The sequence below is a fragment of the Rhinatrema bivittatum genome, chromosome 1 (genome assembly GCF_901001135.1).
Source record: "Rhinatrema bivittatum chromosome 1, aRhiBiv1.1, whole genome shotgun sequence".
In the NCBI taxonomy this organism is placed as follows: domain Eukaryota; kingdom Metazoa; phylum Chordata; class Amphibia; order Gymnophiona; family Rhinatrematidae; genus Rhinatrema; species Rhinatrema bivittatum.
In genome coordinates this window covers 428,217,360-428,236,860 of record NC_042615.1, presented here as the reverse complement: position 1 = coordinate 428,236,860, position 19,501 = coordinate 428,217,360, and the positions used below count along the sequence as shown (strand labels likewise).

Here is a 19,501-nt window from a genome sequence, read left to right as displayed (position 1 = left end):
TCTTGTAAACTGAAGGATTTATTTATATGTATTTACTTATTTATAAGGTTTTATACACCAACATTCGTAAGAAACATTCACGCTGGTTTACAATTAACTATTAAAGCTGGAAAATTACAATGAACAGGGTGGGGGGAAAGGGGAGAAGGCTAGAAAGAGAAGGAGGGAGAGGCAGAGGGAGGATAGAGAACTAGCGAAGGAAAATTGAAAGGAACAATTATATGGAGAGGGGTGGAGCATAACCTTATTATGAGACTACAATAACATCATAGGAAATGTACATATAAAACAAGAGTAACAGTATACAATCTTACAGAGTAAAAATGCTGAGTTCTGAAAGGAGGGAGGGGGCGGGGGGCTGTACAGTGGGATGCGGGAAAGGCAAAAGGGAATTAATAGCAGGCATAAAGGTATAAAAGTTGGGTGTTAGGTTAGGTTTGGTTTGAATCGGGGTAGGCCTGTTTGAAAAGCCATGTCTTGATTCCTTTTTTGAAGTTATGTAAGGAAGGCTCTAGGCGGAGATTGGAAGGTAGGGAGTTCCTGAGGGATGGGCCAGCAATGGAGGAAGCTCTATGTCTGGTGAGGGCATGGTGAGTGGTTTTGAGTGATGGGGAAAGAAGGGTACCTGTCAGGGTGGTTCTGGAAGGGTGGTTGGGTGTGCGGAAACGTGGCATTTCCTCGAGCCAGGAGTGGTTGTGTTTATACAGCGTGTTGTGTAGGATGGTGAGAGTTTTGTATTGAATATGGAAAGGAATGGGCAGCCAGTACAGGTCCTTTAGAATGGGGGTGATGTGGTCCCTTTTACGTGTATTAGTTATGATCCTGGCCATGGCGTTCTGCAGGATTTGTAGGGGTTTGATGATGGAAAAGGGAAGGCCCAGGAGTAGGGAGTTGCAGTAGTCTAGTTTAGATAGAATGGTCGTCTGAAGTACTAAATGGAAATCCTGAGCGTGTAGGAGGGGTTTGAGCTTTTTAAGGATGTTGAGTTTAAAGAAACCCCCTTTTAGAAGAGTATTGATGTGGGGTTTGAAATTTAAATGTTGGTCTAGTGAGACACCTAAGTCTCTAACGGAGTGCAGGGGGGCGTGGGTAAGAGAAGTGTTGAGAGAAGTGGATTGAGATATAAGGTCAGGTTGATTTGAGATTATGAGGATTTCTGTTTTTGATGCATTTAGCGCGAGATGGAGGTTGGATAGTAAGGAGTTGATAGATGCAAGACAAGATTCCCAGAATTGCAGGGATTCGTTGAGGAATTTTTGAATGGGGATGAGAATTTGCACGTCATCTGCATATAGGAAAAACTGTAGGCCTAGGTCAGAGAGGAGGCGGCAGAGTGGCAAAAGATAAATATTGAATAGGGTGGAGGATAGTGAGGATCCTTGGGGGACACCTTGAGTAAGGGGAATATGTGAGGATTCACAGTTATCAATTTTTACTATGTACTCTCTGTGGTTGAGATAGGAGGCAAACCATAACAGGGCTGTGTCAGAGATACCTATCTTTGCTAAGCGGGAAATTAGAATTTCGTGGTTGACAGTATCAAAGGCTGCCGAGATGTCTAAGAGGGCGAGTAGATACGATTTATTATAGTCCATGCCTTTGAGGATGGTGTCAGTGATAGCTAGTAGGAAATTTTCGGTGTTATGAGCTTTACGGAATCCAAATTGTGATGGGTGTAGGATACTATGGTCTTCTAGAAAGTCAGTAAGTTTTGTGTTAACTATCTTTTCCAATATTTCGGATATGAAGGGCAGGTTGGAGATTGGTCGGTAATTTGCTGGGTCAGTGGGGTCAAGAGTGGATTTTTTAAGGAGGGGTTTGACGACAGCAAGTTTGAGGGGGTCTGGGACTTTTCCGAATGTGAGTGAGCAGTTAATTAAGTTGGTTAGCGGTTTGGCGATGGCAGCAGGGATAGTCAGAAATGCTTTCGTAGGTATAGTGTCAGAGATGTGTGTAGCTAGTTTAATCTTTTTTAAAATGGATTCAATCTCCTTGGTAGTCGTAAGGTCGAAGGACCCGAGGGTGACCTTGTTGTCATTAGTGAGTGGGGTATGGGGGTAAGCTTGGTGGGGAAGCGTAGTAGGATATTGGCAATTTTGTTTTTGAAATACAAAGCTAATTCTTCGCATTTACCACTGGCATTTTCTTCAGTGTTAGTGTGGTGAGTGGAGTTTGTAAGCTCTGCGACATACGAGAATAGGGCATTACCATTGAATTGATAGTCATGAATTCTGGAAGAGTAGAAGTCTCGTTTAGATTGGTGGGTGATTTGTCTGTAAGCGTGCAAAGTATTTTTGTAAGCTGCTTTGTGAGTAAGGGATGGTTGTTTACGCCATGTACGTTCTTTGGATCTAAGGTCTTTTTTTACCCTTTTTAGTTCAGCAGTGTACCATGGTTTTCTTACAGTTTGCGTGAGGGGTATCTCTTTGTGAAACATGGGGCAGTTTTCATTGGCTACAATGGATGTAAGATTGTTCCATGAGAGTAGCACAGATTCTGGGTTAGTGAGGTCGAGGTTCTTAACTACTTTGTCAAATGCTAAAGTAAGGTCCTCTGATGAGCATGGTTTACGGAAAGAGATTGTCTTAGAATGCGTATGAGATGCTGGAGGGGGGATGTTTGTGGTGAGGAGGACATTAATGAGGGAGTGGTCGGACCATGGGACTGGGGTAGCTACAGGTGTGTTAGACGACGTTATGTGGGAGTTAATGAAGATGAGGTCAAAGGTGTGACCCGCTTTGTATGTTGACGCAGAGATGAGTTGTCTATAGCCCAAGGCCTGGAGGGTGTCAAGTAAGATCTCGCAGGCAGGTGTGGCAGGGCGGACATCCACATGGAGATTAAAATCTCCTAGTATAACTGCAGAGGGGTCAGATTTGATGTTATCAGAAATGTATTCAATGATGGGGGAGGGGTCATATTTGAGTAGGCCTGGGGGGGGGGCATAGATGAGGCAGACCTGTAGGGTATTAGATTTAAACAGCCCTACTTCAAGTCTGGATGGGGTGTGGGTTGTTTGGAGTTTTAAATGGAGGTGTTTTTTTGCAGCCAGAAGTAGTCTTTCACCTCTTTTTTTCGGTCTTGGGATGGAGAAAATATTGTAGGTCTGCAGAGGGAGCTGGTTAATGAATACCTGGTCTGTGTTCTTTAGCCAGGACTCAGTGATGGCACAAATGTCGGGATTGGAGTCCGTGAGCAGGTCATGGAGGATGGGGGCTTTTTTTTTAGGATGGATTGTGCATTGAATAGGGAGATGGCAAGCGTAGTTAGGCGCAGAAATTGAGTGAGGGGTGAAATCAAAATGGGCACTAGAGATTTGCACTGGTTGGAGGGGTGTGGGTGTACTGGGAGAGTCTTTCGCATGGTGGGACGGTGTAAACAGGAAATACTAAAGAGGAACATTTCAGTTGAAAGGAGGCTGATAAAGGACTGTAGAGGGGGAGGGGGAGAGAGGATATAACTGCTATGTTGGCAACGCTAGAAAGGGGGGCACTGAGAGGGGAAACCATTTGAGAGAAGCTTCTTCGTCGGGAATTGGGCTCCGACAGTGGGAACTGTGGACGGCACTCTCAGTATGTCGGTGTGCAGGCTCTTCTTGTTGTAATAAAGCCGGAATTGCCAGTTGTGAGCAAAGAGGCAGGCAGGCAGGACCCCGGAGGGTCAGCTCGGTATGCGTTTAGGCCGAGAGAGGGGCAAGGGCAGAAGGTCAAGCCTGAGCACCGAAGTAGATTGCTAGTTCTGAGGCAGGAGGTTTGTTCAGCGAAAGGACGCACGAAGGGGCGCACTAAGGGGCAGGCCCCTTAGGTTGCGCTCCATCATGTGTGCGACGCCCGGCGTGTGGCGCCACTGGAGAGAGCCCTGATTTAAAGGGCTTTTAGGCCTGTCTCCCAGGCGCTGACATCTGCGTTGCTCCCACCTGCTGATTGGTGGATCTGGGAGCTCAGGGAGGGTTTGTGAGCAGCACAGGGCGTCTGCAGCAGCGTGGTCCTTTTTCTTTTGGTGGCAGCGGCGACCCAGATATAAAAGCAAGGTGAAGCATACCTGGGGCAAGAATCCTACAGCAAGGCTATAAGTACAGGGACCCTCATAAGCTAAAGGGGGGTTATGAATAACTAAATAGACATAGGGGGTCATTTTCAAAGGAGTTACTGCAGAATCTTTAATTCAGGGGGCAGAGTTTATGGAGAGAGAGAGAGAGAGAGAGAGAGAGAGAGAGAGAGAGAGAGAGAGAGAGAGAGAGAGAGAGAGAGACTTGCTATAGTGTCTGTTCCCTAGATAGGTATTTGTATCCCTATGAGAGGCCCACCTAGTAACTCGAGGTGGGGATTAGGTATTAGTGTAGGGGGTTGGGGGCCACTTTCACATTCAACATGAGACGTACGAACAGAACAGTGGTCTCTTGTGAAGATTTGATGGCCTTCGGAGTGAGGAAACTCACTCCAAGATGAGATTTGGGCAATGTTCTCTCCACCTAGCTGGAGGCTGTCCGGAAACATCGTGATATATATTTGCGCTAAGAGTGTGTTGCATATCGCAATTTGTGATACAAATGCTTATTAGCATAAGGTAACACCCCTTTTTGGTATTGTGTGCGATATTGGAAAATGAGGCCCATAAAGACTTACATCATCCCAGGCAGAAGCTGTAAAGAAAATTCCTATCTCCTTGGCGTATCTCTGCAACTCCTTGTACTGACTGTGGCTGAACTCCAGGTGGCGCTTGTGCTCTCCATATGTCTTTCCCCAGGAGTGTTTGGATGTGTATGGTCTCTCCAATGCTTTTTTGTTGAATCGATGCTCCAGTTCACTCTTCTGGAACTTGGCACAGTCAGCTCCACACTCCTGAAAACAAAAAAATTTCCATCTACACAAACATCTAACCATGACAATTCATGTCCATAGTTCATAAATACAATGCAGAGAGGGTCTGTTAGTCACGTCTCTGCATAGATTTGCAGATCCACATGGGTAAATTATCCACATACATTGCGAACAATGCTGATACTTTTAGCCTTTGAAAATTTGCTTTATATCGATAGAGGCAATCTACCCCCATAAGTGCTTGCATTACGTGAGTAGATGGCAATTACAGCTTTGAAAATTTACCTCACATTTTTTCTATAGTGTATTGAACATCAGATGTCTATTTCATTTGTTATGAAGCAAGCAGTAATAAATTAACTCATGAGAACTAAAAGGAACAAATCTATTTTAATATAAATGTATTTGGTGAACTTTGAAACTTTGAATTATATATTGTAGGAATACTTTCTAACAATCATTAAATGTAATAACTGAGATGTGGCACTGCATTACTCTTGTTAGTTCTGTCTCTCATACTAGGGATGTGAATCGTTTTTCAACGATTAAAATTATCGTCCGATAATGTTTATATCGTCTTAAATCGTTATAGAACACGATACAGTAGAAATTCTAACGATTTATCGTTAAAAATCGTTAAATCGTGTTAGTGCGCACTAACTCGAGTTAGTGCGCACTAACTCGATTTAGTGCGCACTAACTGAAAATGATACAAATAAACACTTTCCAGGTCACTGAAGGTCAGTTAGGAATGAATATGTGTTCCTATTGGCTGGCTGCCCTCTTATCTATTGATGTTACCAAGGTTACCACTGAGGTGATGGTTGGGGGGATGGGAAATGGAACTGGAAACTAACGAACACCAACAGAAAATGAAACAAAGTGTTCACACTTCCCAGGTCAGTAAAGGTCACTTAGGAATGAATATGTATGTATGTATTCCTATTGGCTGGCTGTGCTCTTATCTATTGATGTTACCAAGGCTAATACTGAGGTAATGGTTGGGGGGATGTGAAATGGAAACAGTTGGAAGCTTGACAAAAAAAGTAATGTAATGATCAGCACTCACGTGACTAGAACTTGTTTGTTTATTATTTTTGTTAGCAGGCACCTGAAATGCTAGTGCATGTTGAATTTGCCAATCACTGTGCATTTTAGAAAGGTGGTCCTGGCTGGAACTGTACACAGTTCAAATATATGTAATTGATTGTTAGTAAGTGTATTTTTTAAGTAGCCACACTGGCACAAGTATGTTTACTTTTCCTCCTACTTAACTCACTAGCTCAGCTTTGTAAGAAGGGCTTCTCTGCTTGTGTGTTGTTTTTGTTTGGTGTGAGGAGAGCAGAAACATCAGATCTTTATTCAATCTACTACAGTCATCTCTTACAGTGCCCTATCCCTATTAATACCAGGAGTGTTGTGATCTTCCTGCACACAGTGCCCTAACCCTGATACCAGTCTGAGACAGCTCCCTCCCTGCATTACTAGTGAGAGGCTGGCTTCACAGACAGGGGGGAGCTGCCTGACCCTCACTCCTGACTTCCCCCATGTCCCAGCTAGTGAATGGTGTGTGGGTGAGGGGGGGGGGGAGGATGGTGAAGTCTGAGACAGCTCCCTCCCTGCATTACTAGTGAGAGGCTGGCTTCACAGACAGGGGGGAGCTGCCTGACCCTCACTCCTGACTTCCCCCATGTCCCAGCTAGTGAATGGTGTGTGGGTGAGGGGGGGGGGAGGATGGTGAAGTCTGAGACAGCTCCCTCCCTGCATTACTAGTGAGAGGCTGGCTTCACAGACAGGGGGGAGCTGCCTGACCCTCACTCCTGACTTCCCCCATGTCCCAGCTAGTGAATGGTGTGTGGGTGAGGGGGGGTGAGGATGGTGAAGTCTGAGACAGCTCCCTCCCTGCATTACTAGTGAGAGGCTGGCTTCACAGACAGGGGGGAGCTGCCTGACCCTCACTCCTCCGGGGTATTGTGACCTTCCTGCACACAGTGCCCTATCCCTGATACCAGGGGTGTTGTGATCTTCCTGCATGCAGTGCCCCTGCCCTATCCCTATTAATACCAGGAGTGTTGTGATCTTCCTGCATGCAGTGCCCTATCCCTATTAATACCAAGAGTGTTGTGATCTTCCTGCATGCAGTGCCCTATCCCTGATATCGGGATGTGTGCAAGAAGATCACAACACCCCCGGTATCAGGAATAGGGCACTGTGTGCAGGAAGATCACAACACCCCCAGTATCAGGAATAGGGCACTGTGTGCAGGAAGATCACAACACCCCCAGTATCAGGAATAGGGCACTGTGTGCAGGAAGATCACAACACCCCTGGTATTAGGGATAGGGCACTGTGTGCAGGAAGATCACAACACTCCTGGTATTAATAGGGATAGGGCACTGTGTGCAGGAAGATCACAATACCCCTGGTATCAGGGTTAGGGCACAAGTTCTAGTCACATTGACTGATCACATTACTTGTTTTGTCAAGCTACCAACTGTTTCCATTTCCCATCCCCCATATACTGTCAGTAGGAAACTTGGTAACATGAATAAATAAGAGGGCAGCCAATAGGAATACATATTCATTCCTAAACTGACCTTAACTGACCTGAAAAGTGTCAAATTGTATCATTTTCAGTTAGTGCGCACTAACTCCCAGTTAGTGCGCACTAATCGGAAAAAACGATTTTTAACGATTTTTTAACTAAAAAATCGTGCCTAAGACGATTTTCTTGCCCTGCCACACGATTTCTATCGTTAAGACGATATGGAAAACGATTCACATCCCTATCTCATACTATATAGTATTGGCATTTTATGGAGAGGTAGGAGAAGACTGCCTGTCATAGAGCTTTTGCTTCTCTCCCTCTTCCTTCCAGTTTCCCTTAAGTAAACCATCCACACATGGACTATCTGAAGGTTGAAGCAAGCAAGGAAAGCCAAAGAAAAGGAAAATAAAAAAAACAGCTATGGAGGTTTCTCACTGCAGTGAGAAGCTCCTCCCACAGTCAGTGACCATATAAAATGTGCCTTCTTGGTAATAGTGCACTTTTACAGAAATAGACTTAGGTGACAAATAAGGCATGACATTTCTGGGGAATTAATTCTTTCATTTTATTAGCTGCTGGGAGATAAATGCATAATTATTGCAAATGCAACCAAAAATACTTTCAACTAAAGTCTATATAGCACAAAACCTGAATTCATTTTCTGGAAACAGGAGTCTCTGAGCTAAAGGAAATATTCTGAATCTTTTCTGAAAAGCTTGGCTCCCAGTAAAGAAGAATTGAGTAGCTTACTGTGGGCTGTGGCTGCAGCTACACTGTGAGTATTTCTCTAATATAATTCATGCCAAAATTGTGGTTTCCTGTATATTTTAGCAAGTAGAAAGATAACGAGATCTTAGTAATGCCAAAAGTTAGATCTTGAAATTTTTTTAGCTGTATAAAAGTATTATATCCACCCATCTCCTATGTTGATTATATTCAACTGATTGTATTATAGCTCGACCAAAAGCATAAATGATGTTGAATTTTTATGCACCATTTTATGTTTGAAATTGTACTTTGCTCAGCATGATTTATAAGTGAAAATAAATGTTTTAAATAACTAAATAAAATATTTCTTTTCTACTTTCTAAAATAGACATTTTGCATCTGAGATAATTATGCAGCTGCTGATACACAGAATTTACTAATATTACAAATATTTACAGGAATTTTTCTCAGTCCAAACTCATCATCCTGAATGATTTTTCTTGATGCTTGGAAAACTCTGCCTGGCTTGGGTGCAAGCAGTATAGATTTTAGCTGAGCATTTTGCTAGAAAGCTCACTGTTTTTCATTTTTATTTATTTATAACATTTTTATAATATATCAAGAAATAAATCTTATGTGAAATCAACAATGAAATACAATAATATGCAAACAATAAATAAGGAAAAACTGAATCATTATGCACACCTGTCCAGTAAGAAGACATCGTATCTGGATGATGCAACTCAGTATCTGAAGGTTAAGCTTGTTACTTAAAACACTAGTTGTTATATGATGCTGGTTTATTTTCTTTTAATATTCTGAAGAATCATATTAGTTTAAATGTATAATAATCAAATGTGCCTAAGTATATTTGATTGAGATAGAAATAATGAGAATGAGAATTTGGTGCTGTTACAGATTTATATCTGTAAAATATCCATTCAAAAAATCAGCTCTGTGCAGGAGATCAGTGTCAGAAAAAGAGTCTGAGTTGGGCTGCTAAAGCTCTCAGTTCAGATAAATTGTGTTATCTGTATTTTATTTCTCTGTATTTGTACTGTAAAGTGAAATGTACATTCTGTGAAGCTCTGTAGTTCAGAATTTCTCATGTATTCTCTTCAGTCATTGACTTATGAATGATTAGTGAGGCTTTTTCCAAATGCAAATAAAACAAATATGAAATTGACTGAATAGCGTATTTATCTGACATTCACATTAAGAAAGCCTTGCAAAAAGAGCAGCATAGACAGATAAGTCTAAGTATTCTGAATCTTTTTGAAGGCTGTCACCACAACCTCTGGTGTTTTACCAGTCAGCCAGGATCCTTATTTGTGCCTTTGTGCCTGTGCCATGGTTGTATGACTGTGCCTCTTTTATCAAAACCTTTCCATATTATATCTGAGATACAAATAAATACCTCTTTGGGTGTCTCTGGCTTAGGCATTGTGCGTGTCTGTAAAACTGATCACAGAGGGCATAAAGAAATACCGATCTAATTGTTTGTTTTTCACAAAGACCTCCAACTTATTTATTAGAGATGTGAATCGTTTTCCATATCGTCTTAACGATAGAAATCGTGTGGCAGGAGAAGAAAATCGTGTTTGGCACGATTATTTCGTTGAAAAATCGTTAAAATTCGTTTTTTCCGATTAGTGCGCACTAACTCGAGTTAGTGCGCACTAACTCCCCGTTAGTGCGCACTAACTTGAGTTAGTGTGCACTAACTCAAAATGATACAAATAGACACTTTCCAGGTCACTGAAGGTCAGTTAGGAATGAATATGTGTTCCTATTGGCTGGCAGCCCTCTTATCTATTGATGTTACCAAGGTTACCACTGAGGTGATGGTTGGGGGGATGGGAAATGGAACTGGAAACTCATGAACACCAACAGAAAATGAAACAAAGTGTTCACACTTCCCAGGTCAGTAAAGGTCACTTAGGAATGAATATGTATTCCTATTGGCTGGCTGTGCTCTTATCTATTGATGTTACCAAGGTTACCACTGAGGTAATGGTTGGGGGGATGTGAAATGGAAACAGTTGGAAGCTTGACATGTGATGATCAGCACTCACGTGACTAGAACTTCTTTGTTTATTATTTTTGTTAGCAGACACCTGAAATGCTAGTGCATGTTGAATTTGCCAATCACTGTGCATTTTAGAAAGGTGGTCCTGGCTGGAACTGTACACAGTTCAAATATATGTAATTGATTGTTCGTAAGTGTATTTTTTAAGTAGCCACACTGGCACCAGTATGTTTACTTTTCCTCCTACTTAACTCACTAGCTCAGCTTTGTAAGAAGGGCTTCTCTGCTTGTGTGAGGGTCAGGCAGCTCCCCCCTGTCTGTGAAGCCAGCCTCTCACTAGTAATGCAGGGAGGGAGCTGTCTCAGACTTCACCATCCTCCCCCCCCCCCCTCACCCACACACCATTCACTAGCTGGGACATGGGGGAAGTCAGGAGTGAGGGTCAGGCAGCTCCCCCCTGTCTGTGAAGCCAGCCTCTCACTAGTAATGCAGGGAGGGAGCTGTCTCAGACTTCACCATCCTCCCCCCCCCCCCCTCACCCACACACCATTCACTAGCTGGGACATGGGGGAAGTCAGGAGTGAGGGTCAGGCAGCTCCCCCCTGTCTGTGAAGCTAGCCTCTCACTAGTAATGCAGGGAGGGAGCTGTCTCAGACTTCACCATCCTCCCCCCCCCCCCGCACCCACACACCATTCACTAGCTGGGACATGGGGGAAGTCAGGAGTGAGGGTCAGGCAGCTCCCCCCTGTCTGTGAAGCCAGCCTCTCACTAGTAATGCAGGGAGGGAGCTGTCTCAGACTGGTATCAGGGTTAGGGCACTGTGTGCAGGAAGATCACAACACTCCTGGTATTAATAGGGATAGGGTAGGGATGTGCAGAGCAAAATTTTATGTTCATATTTTTTATGTCCGAAAGGGGGTCCCACTTGCGGCCAATATGGACATAAAAAAAATCCAATGAGTTGGGTATATGTACATATGTGCAAAAAAAAATTTTAAACCCCCTCACCCTCCTTAATCCCCCCCCAGACTTACCACAACTCCCTGGTGATCAAGCGAGGAGTGAGGACGTCATTTCTGCAATCCTTGGCGAGAAGCATGTGACGTCGGTGGCACGTCGAGTGACGCGGCGTCACGTGATTCCCGGCGAGTTCGCGCCGGACAGCTCGTTCGGCCCAAAAAGAACTTTTGGCCAGCTTGGGGGGGCCTCCTGACCCCTCCATCACCAGGGAGTTGTGGTAAGTCGGGGGGGGGGGGATTAAGGAGGGTGAGGGGGTTTATATTTTTATTTTGGCTCAACAATCGCGATTTCCCACATATCGAACATATCTATGTTCGATATGTGGGAAATCCGATCGTTTATGTCGAATCAATTTTTTAAGTAAAAAAAAAAAAAGAGTTGCGTTTCACTAATGCGGTCAATCCGAATGCACACCCCTAGGATAGGGCACTGTAAGAGATGACTGTAGTAGATTGAATAAAGATCTGATGTTTCTGCTCTCCTCACACCAAACAAAAACAACACACAAGCAGAGAAGCCCTTCTTACAAAGCTGAGCTAGTGAGTTAAGTAGGAGGAAAAGTAAACATACTGGTGCCAGTGTGGCTACTTAAAAAATACACTTACCAACAATCAATTACATATATTTGAACTGTGTACAGTTCCAGCCAGGACCACCTTTCTAAAATGCACAGTGATTGGCAAATTCAACATGCACTAGCATTTCAGGTGCCTGCTAACAAAAATAATAAACAAACAAGTTCTAGTCACGTGAGTGCTGATCATTACATTACTTTTTTTGTCAAGCTTCCAACTGTTTCCATTTCACATCCCCCCAACCATTACCTCAGTGTTAGCCTTGGTAACATCAATAGATAAGAGCACAGCCAGCCAATAGGAATACATACATACATATTCATTCCTAAGTGACCTTTACTGACCTGGGAAGTGTGAACACTTTGTTTCATTTTCTGTTGGTGTTCGTTAGTTTCCAGTTCCATTTCCCATCCCCCCAACCATCACCTCAGTGGTAACCTTGGTAACATCAATAGATAAGAGGGCAGCCAGCCAATAGGAACACATATTCATTCCTAACTGACCTTCAGTGACCTGGAAAGTGTTTATTTGTATCATTTTCAGTTAGTGCGCACTAAATCGAGTTAGTGCGCACTAACGGGGAGTTAGTGCGCACTAACTCGATTTAGTGCGCACTAACACGATTTAACGATTTTTAACGATAAATCGTTAGAATTTCTATTGTATCGTGTTCTATAACGATTTAAGACGATATTAACATTATCGGACGATAATTTTAATCGTTGAAAAACGATTCACATCCCTATTATTTATAAGCCTAACCAACTCACTTATGTCAGATTTCCAATTCTTTCTTTCTGCATACATTTATCAAGACTTTCTCTTCCAGATTTTTTATAGAGACATTTTTTTCTGGTTTTCCAAAATGTGAACCCTTCTCATTTCAATTAGTGTTTCCAGGAGCCCCCTTTCCTCCTGATGCCACCCCTCTTCTCCTCCTGGTCTTCCCCAAAATGTGTTACACTCTGGCTGTCCCCAGGGCACTGCAGGGACCACATTTCTTGTGTCCTAGCCATGGAAAGATTACCATTAGTGCTGAACCTGAAAGGGGGAAATGGTTATTACACCCCAGATTAAACTGTTTCAAGAACAAGGTGTGCAGCAAAATTTGCAGAATCACACGAATCTCACAGGGGACCCCATGGAGCTGGCTAGATCCCCTCTCTGGGAGTGGAAGTAGATTTTATTCAGGCCTGACGTGCAATCCCATAATCATCTCCCACACCTCCTAACCCCCTCCTTTTTGGAACTTTAAGGATTTAATACCCTTTTCCATTGAATTTTTTTTACCATCGGCATATTAGGAATTTGATCTAATCTACCTTCATGATTTTCAGGAGAGGTGCAGCAGAAACAGGCCAATACTGTAAGGTCGTGCAGAAAACGTGATGAATGCTATTACTTTCGGGGGGGGTTGGATGTGCATTAAACAGTGCACTCAGCTGAGCTTTACAGTATCACCCTGAAACATTATTATTATTAGGGATGTGAATCGTTTTAGGACGATTAAAATTATCGTCCGATAATTTTAATATCGTCTTAAACCGTTATGGAACACAATACAATACAGATTCTAACGATTTATCGTTATAAATCGTTAGAATCGTGAGCCGGCACACTAAAACCCCCTAAAACCCACCCCCGACCCTTTAAATTAAATCCCCCACCCTCCCGAACCCCCCCCCCAAATAACTTAAATAACCTGCGGGTCCAGCGGCGGTCCGGAACGGCAGCGGTCCGGAATGGGCTCCTGCTCCTGCATCTTGTCGTCTTCGGCCGGCGCCATTTTCCAAAATGGCGCCGAAAAATGGCGGCGGCCATAGACGAAAAAGATTGGACGGCAGGAGGTCCTTCCGGACCCCCGCTGGACTTTTGGCAAGTCTCGTGGGGGTCAGGAGGCCCCCCACAAGCTGGCCAAAAGTTCCTGGAGGTCCAGCGGGGGTCAGGGAGCGATTTCCCGCCGCGAATCGTTTTCGTACGGAAAATGGCGCCGGCAGGAGATCGACTGCAGGAGGTCGTTCAGCGAGGCGCCGGAACCCTCGCTGAACGACCTCCTGCAGTCGATCTCCTGCCGGCGCCATTTTCCGTACGAAAACGATTTGCGGCGGGAAAATCGCTCCCTGACCCCCGCTGGACCTCCAGGAACTTTTGGCCAGCTTGTGGGGGGCCTCCTGACCCCCACGAGACTTGCCAAAAGTCCAGCGGGGGTCCGGAAGGACCTCCTGCCGTCCAATCTTTTTCGTCTATGGGCGCCGCCATTTTTCGGCGCCATTTTGGAAAATGGCGCCGGCCGAAGACGACAAGATGCAGGAGCAGGAGCCCGTTCCGGACCGCTGCCGTTCCGGACCGCCGCTGGACCCGCAGGTTATTTAAGTTATTTGGGGGTGGGGGATTTAATTTAAAGGGTCGGGGGTGGGTTTTAGGGGGTTTTAATGTGCCGGTTTTTCGATTTTTTCGATTTTTCGATTTTTTAACGATTTTCACGATTTTTCACGATATTTTACCCCCCCAAACGGCAACAATACGATTCCCTCCCCCTCCCAGCCGAAATCGATCGTTAAGACGATCGAGGACACGATTCACATCCCTAATTATTATTATTATTTGCAGTGCAGGCATATGCAGAGCTTGTACAGAGATACCTAAGCTCCTTAATGCTTACAATCTTGTCAAGACCAACAGAAAAGGCACATAGGAAAAAAAAAACAGATAAGAGGGCCATGATTAGGAAGAATTAAACCTGGTGGGCTATTGGTAGGAATAACTGAGGAAAGGATAGCTTTGAGTGTAGCTGCAAAGAATTCTGTCCTCTCTACTCAGAATGCAGAATGGCCACTGAAATACAGATACGTATAACTTCTGGGAGCTACGTGGTGCCTGGTTTAATAGTTTTCTGAGTTTTGGGTGGTTCCTAAACTTATTTTTAATTTTTAAACATTTTCTCTGACCTTTGACAGTAAAGGAAGTTTGTGTGCTGTGCTTGCGTTGGAATCTAAGGGACTTTTAAAGAGCTGATTCAATCTAGCTAAGGTTCCTCTCTCCAGACTCTTCACACAGTCACGCCATCCAGTTTTTCTTTTATAAACTGTTTGTGGATCAGAATCCTGTTTTGTTTGTTTGCTTGTTTGTTTTTTTGCAGCTTTACCCAATTAGATTAATTTGTCCCTGTATTAAAGTGAACCCCAGCTAATCATTCTGTTTCCTCAGTGGAATTCTTTTTTAAGTTGCAGGGAACTACATTAAGCTGTTTGGAAATGCTGATGAGTCTGGGTGTGAACATCCTGTATCTCAACCGTTTTGGCTAGGACCTGAAGTCCCAGCCCCATAATAAACTGGATATAAGAGTAAACAATGTCAGTGTGATCTGAGATGTCTAAGAAACAAAACCAACATTTGGGAATAAGGACTGGAGGATATGAGTGGCAAAAAAATGACAAAATTGCTATGCAACTTTAACTGACATGGAGGAATCAGAAATGTATGGAGGACTAAATTATGCATGGTTTTTTTATAATGTGTATTTTTTTTTTTACTGTAACCAGGTCTGCTGCTAGGGTAATTGGTGTCCCAGATGGATGGTTGAGGGTCAGGGAGGAAGAGGTTGCAGCTGGATGGGGGGCATGGAGGTGGTGGAAGGATTCCCCTTCCATTGGTGCCACTGCAAGGAAGGGGCAGTGCAGGAGCTTCTGTTTAGAGCTGTGGCATGGCACCCCAGGTAATTGCCCATCTTGCTGAGCTCTTCAGATGGCTCTGTCTGTATATGTTTCGTAGTTTTTTATTTTAGCCCATTGCAAGCACTAATCTGGAAAGGCAGGTTATATATTTTAGAATAAAATGCTACCCATTTCATATCCGGCCACCGTAATTTACGCTTATCATGACCTTTGAAATCACTTCTGGATCAGCATGAATTTCACTCAGAGATGCAGGCCATGATACTTCCATTCTGAATTACTGTAATGTTTATTGGTTTACCTGCATTCATACTGCATAGTCTCCACATATAGCAGAACTCGGCTGCGTGTTTTATTATCTAGGCTCAACAGGAGAGCTCTTATCAACCCTGTCTTGATGGGTTTGCACTGGCTGCCAGTTAGCAGGTGGGTTCAATTCCCGATAATCTTGCTTACACACACAATGTTTGGTTCTGATGCCTTGCCTTGGATGAACTTGATGCTTTCTGTCTACAACCCTGGAAGAGTTTTGTGGTCATCACAAAGAAGGCTGTTAGATGTCCCTTTGGTTCACTCGGCTGGGCTACCTGAGATGCTAGATAGAGCCTTCTCAGAAGCAGGGTCAGTTTTCTGTAATTTGCCTGTAGTAGTCTGCATGACTCCATGCACAAAAGTACTTTAAAAATTGCAGAAGGCATATTTATTTCAGATGGCCTTTTGTTGATACTGCTAATATGTGTTGCCCATATTATAGTCCTTTGACATGATTTGTGATTGCTGTCTGTACTGTTTATATTGTTATATAGTTGTAATATATATAGCATATAAATGCCTTGAAATAAATAAATAAAATAAAATATGTTAATTACATTATAATACCTTTGCTATTACTTGCAGGTCACAATCTGCTATTCCATTTTTGGGTTTTTTTTTTTGGGAGGTGGGGTCTAGTTTTGGTTGCCAAATGGATTTCAGAAGAACTGTGTGTCATCATCAGCTACTTCGGTCATCTTCCTTTTTCAGATTTTATAATTTTCTTTTACTGCTTTGGTTTCTAGGTAGACTTTAAGCATTTTTACAGTTACCTTCCAGCAACAGCTGCTCCCTGCAGATTACATCTGTACCAGGGTCGCTCTATCAGATAGCACATTGTACATAGTAACTTGTCACAAACTAGGCTAGCATATTAGATTTATTAAAAGGTACAGTCATAGCAGAATTAATGATGTCTTATAATCCTTTACCTCTATGAAGTGTTAGAATCTTTTAAAAGAAAATTATAAATTCTTTCACTTAACCTGATCATTCAAGTGGTCAAGAATCATCTTGCGTTGCACAGGGGAGATCATTAAGCAACTGCTGCAAGGGGCTTTATTGCCAGATAATTAATTGCTTGTGCTAGAAGTTGAATGTCCTGAGCCAAAAGTGAAGCCATCTAATTTAATGGGTAGGCTATTTTTTTTTCTTGTTGCTAGAATTTCTATAGATTTTGGAAAAGAAAAATACGAAAACTTTAAAATGATTTATAGTTTTGTTTTTTTGATCCAACAGATTTTTACAGCCTATCAGTACCTACTTAATTGTCAACTGATTGGATGGTGAAAATATTATATTGTCTTAGAGTCTTGGTCATTAGTGAGGATATTATAAGAATGTTATCCCTCATTTAAATATAAATCTTGTGTATGGGCAAAAATATTATAATCAATAGTTGCAATCTAAAACTCCGTCCATTAGTCAGATATAACCAGTCAGGCATAGTTTTCTTGACTAATTATTGATTTTAAAGAAATGATCCACAATTACAAAAAAAAAAGAAACCCTGCCTTATTGGTAATATCTTACTATTTGTTTTAAAGGTATGAATGTTATTGGTATTTTACGGTCACCTATGCAAAAGGAAGACACTGTCTCTCTGAGAAGCACACTCACTCTATGGGTGACTCTTCCTACAAAGATTTCATTTTTGGCTAAGATTAATTCACTCGGGTAAATAAGTTCCTTATAGCTGTATTTATTTAGTTTAAAAACTTTTCTATACCGTCGCTAAGTTATATACCATCGCAACGGTTTACAAATAGGCACATAGACTAAGGTAAATAAACGTAGGTAATCGTACATTCTAACAGGTGCCAATAAAGTTCAGTTACAATTTCATAAATAAAATCATTATTTGAGAATTGTTGGTCAAGTCCAGGTATATTATTGAGTTACTATCGCTTTGAAATATTACTTCTTAAATGTAGGCTGAGTAAATTCATTCTCATCTGCATTATCCTGCCCTTTCATTCTCTACCCTCCAGACTCTTTAGTGAAGGCTTTTTTAAAGAGCCATGTTTTTAGATTTTTCTTAAAAGTTTTGAGATTATTCTGTAATCTGAGTTCGGGTGGCATCATGTTCCATAGTATGGGCCCAGCCAATGATAAAGCCCTTTCTCTCACTTGGGTTAATTTTGCTGACTTCACTGAAGGGATTGTTAGTAGTGCTTTACTGAATTAAAGCTGGCCCCCTCCCCCTCAATTAATTCCACCTACTGTTTTACAGTTGAAAGAGTAGTTTAAAAGCCCATTTTGTAACCCTAATCTGCTCTCATTATCAGTTATTCATGGTAAATGGAATGAGCCCTTAGAATTTGCCTGTTTTATAAGTAAACTGGGGCAGATTTTTCTATGTAATTAAAATCCTCCATTGAATAACACCTATAACCACCTACTTTATATCTTATCAGTCAAAGCTTTGCCCCCTTAATTGCAAGCCTCTTAATTGTTTTTTGTTGTGGGACCTGTCTGTTTGTCTGTCTTGTGTAGAATGTAAATTCCAAGGAGAAGGGACTGTCCCTTATGTGTCTCTGTACAGTGCTGTGTAATCTGATATGTGCTGCAGAAATCATGGTAATAATAATTGTAATAATGAGCTGTTTTAGATTGCAGCTAGAAGATTACAATATTTCTGAGACAGTAACATATATAGGAGAACTAAATGTCCCAGAATCTCTTCCTCTGGCTAGTAGTCCTACGCCCTTTCTGATTTCTCTCTCATGCACACACACAGTTTGCCTCCCCCTCCCTTCCCATCTTTTTTGCTCCCATACCTTCACCATACGGATCATGCTCTTGGCCGTTTCCAGGTCCCCCTGGTGGTTCTGGCCGATCTCAGCGATGATGAAGCAGGGATGATCCCCACCAATCTTCCTCCCCGGGCACAGCTCAAATTCCAGAGGCATGACTTAATTCTGGAGTTTATTTATAATTTGGCACTTTTAAACCTTGTGCCTGCCTACTAAACTTATTAAATTTATAATAATTAAAATATCAAAGTTTGAAATGGGCAGCCCTTTCTCAAAGGTCTGTCTCGGATGCTGGCCCCGGAGAGCAAGGAAAGTAATACATTCTTTGTGTCCTATTTGTATCTTGAAATCATCCTGTTGTCCCTCCCCCTCGCTTTCTCTCTAGGAGGTGTCGGTCATACCAATCTTCCTCCCTTTTTTCCTAAGGTGGATACAACTAAATGTTTCAGAACGCCTCCTTGTTTCTTTCCTTCTCTTCTGTAGTTTCAGGGGAAATAATTCACCACTGACTCTTCTTCTCGGTGTAAGCTTTGTAGTTTCTTGTATCAACATTAGTACTACTGTAGCTTTCAGCTTTCCTCATCCAAGTTCCCGGGAAACAGCCTTGTGCACTTGTGAATTTGCTATCTTTACTTTAATACAGTGCACCCAATGTGTATCCATTTTATTTTTTAACAAACCTTAAAATGATCCAGGTTCACAATTCTCAAATTAGACTTTGCAAAGTGTTTGTTACAGTTGCCAAGCCTTATCATATTATACCCTCTTTATACCTTTTTATAAAGTGACACATTCATAACTATGGTACTTCTTATCACATTATACCCTCTTTATACCTTTTTATAAAATGACACATTCATAACTATGGTACTTCTTAGGAGGGTTTTTGCTTCTTTTGGTTTTTCTGTTTCGTTATTTTTTGTCCCTATTTTATTTATTTTCAGTGCACACTCATTTCCATTTAGTGGGCACTATTTGGATTTAGTACGCACTAAAGTGAAATAGTGTGCACCACCAAGAAGTACAGAAGCATGGATTTGAGGTGCATATATCCAAAG

At 42.4% G+C, this 19,501-nt stretch overlaps 1 protein-coding gene across 1 annotated transcript in view; it reads right to left on the bottom strand.

Moving 5' to 3' along the window:
* The window catches only part of LOC115092784 (sialic acid synthase-like), a 96,068-nt gene extending 77,298 nt beyond the window's left edge, over window positions 1-18,770 (bottom strand). Inside the window, exons 1-2 of the mRNA XM_029604101.1 lie at window positions 18,468-18,770; window positions 4,626-4,841 (exon numbers count right to left, since the gene is read on the bottom strand). Coding sequence (XP_029459961.1) covers window positions 4,626-4,841; window positions 18,468-18,599 — 348 coding nt within the window. The 5' untranslated portion in view covers window positions 18,600-18,770. The remainder of the gene's footprint in view (window positions 1-4,625; window positions 4,842-18,467) is intronic.
* Between the last annotated feature and the right edge of the window lie 731 nt (window positions 18,771-19,501).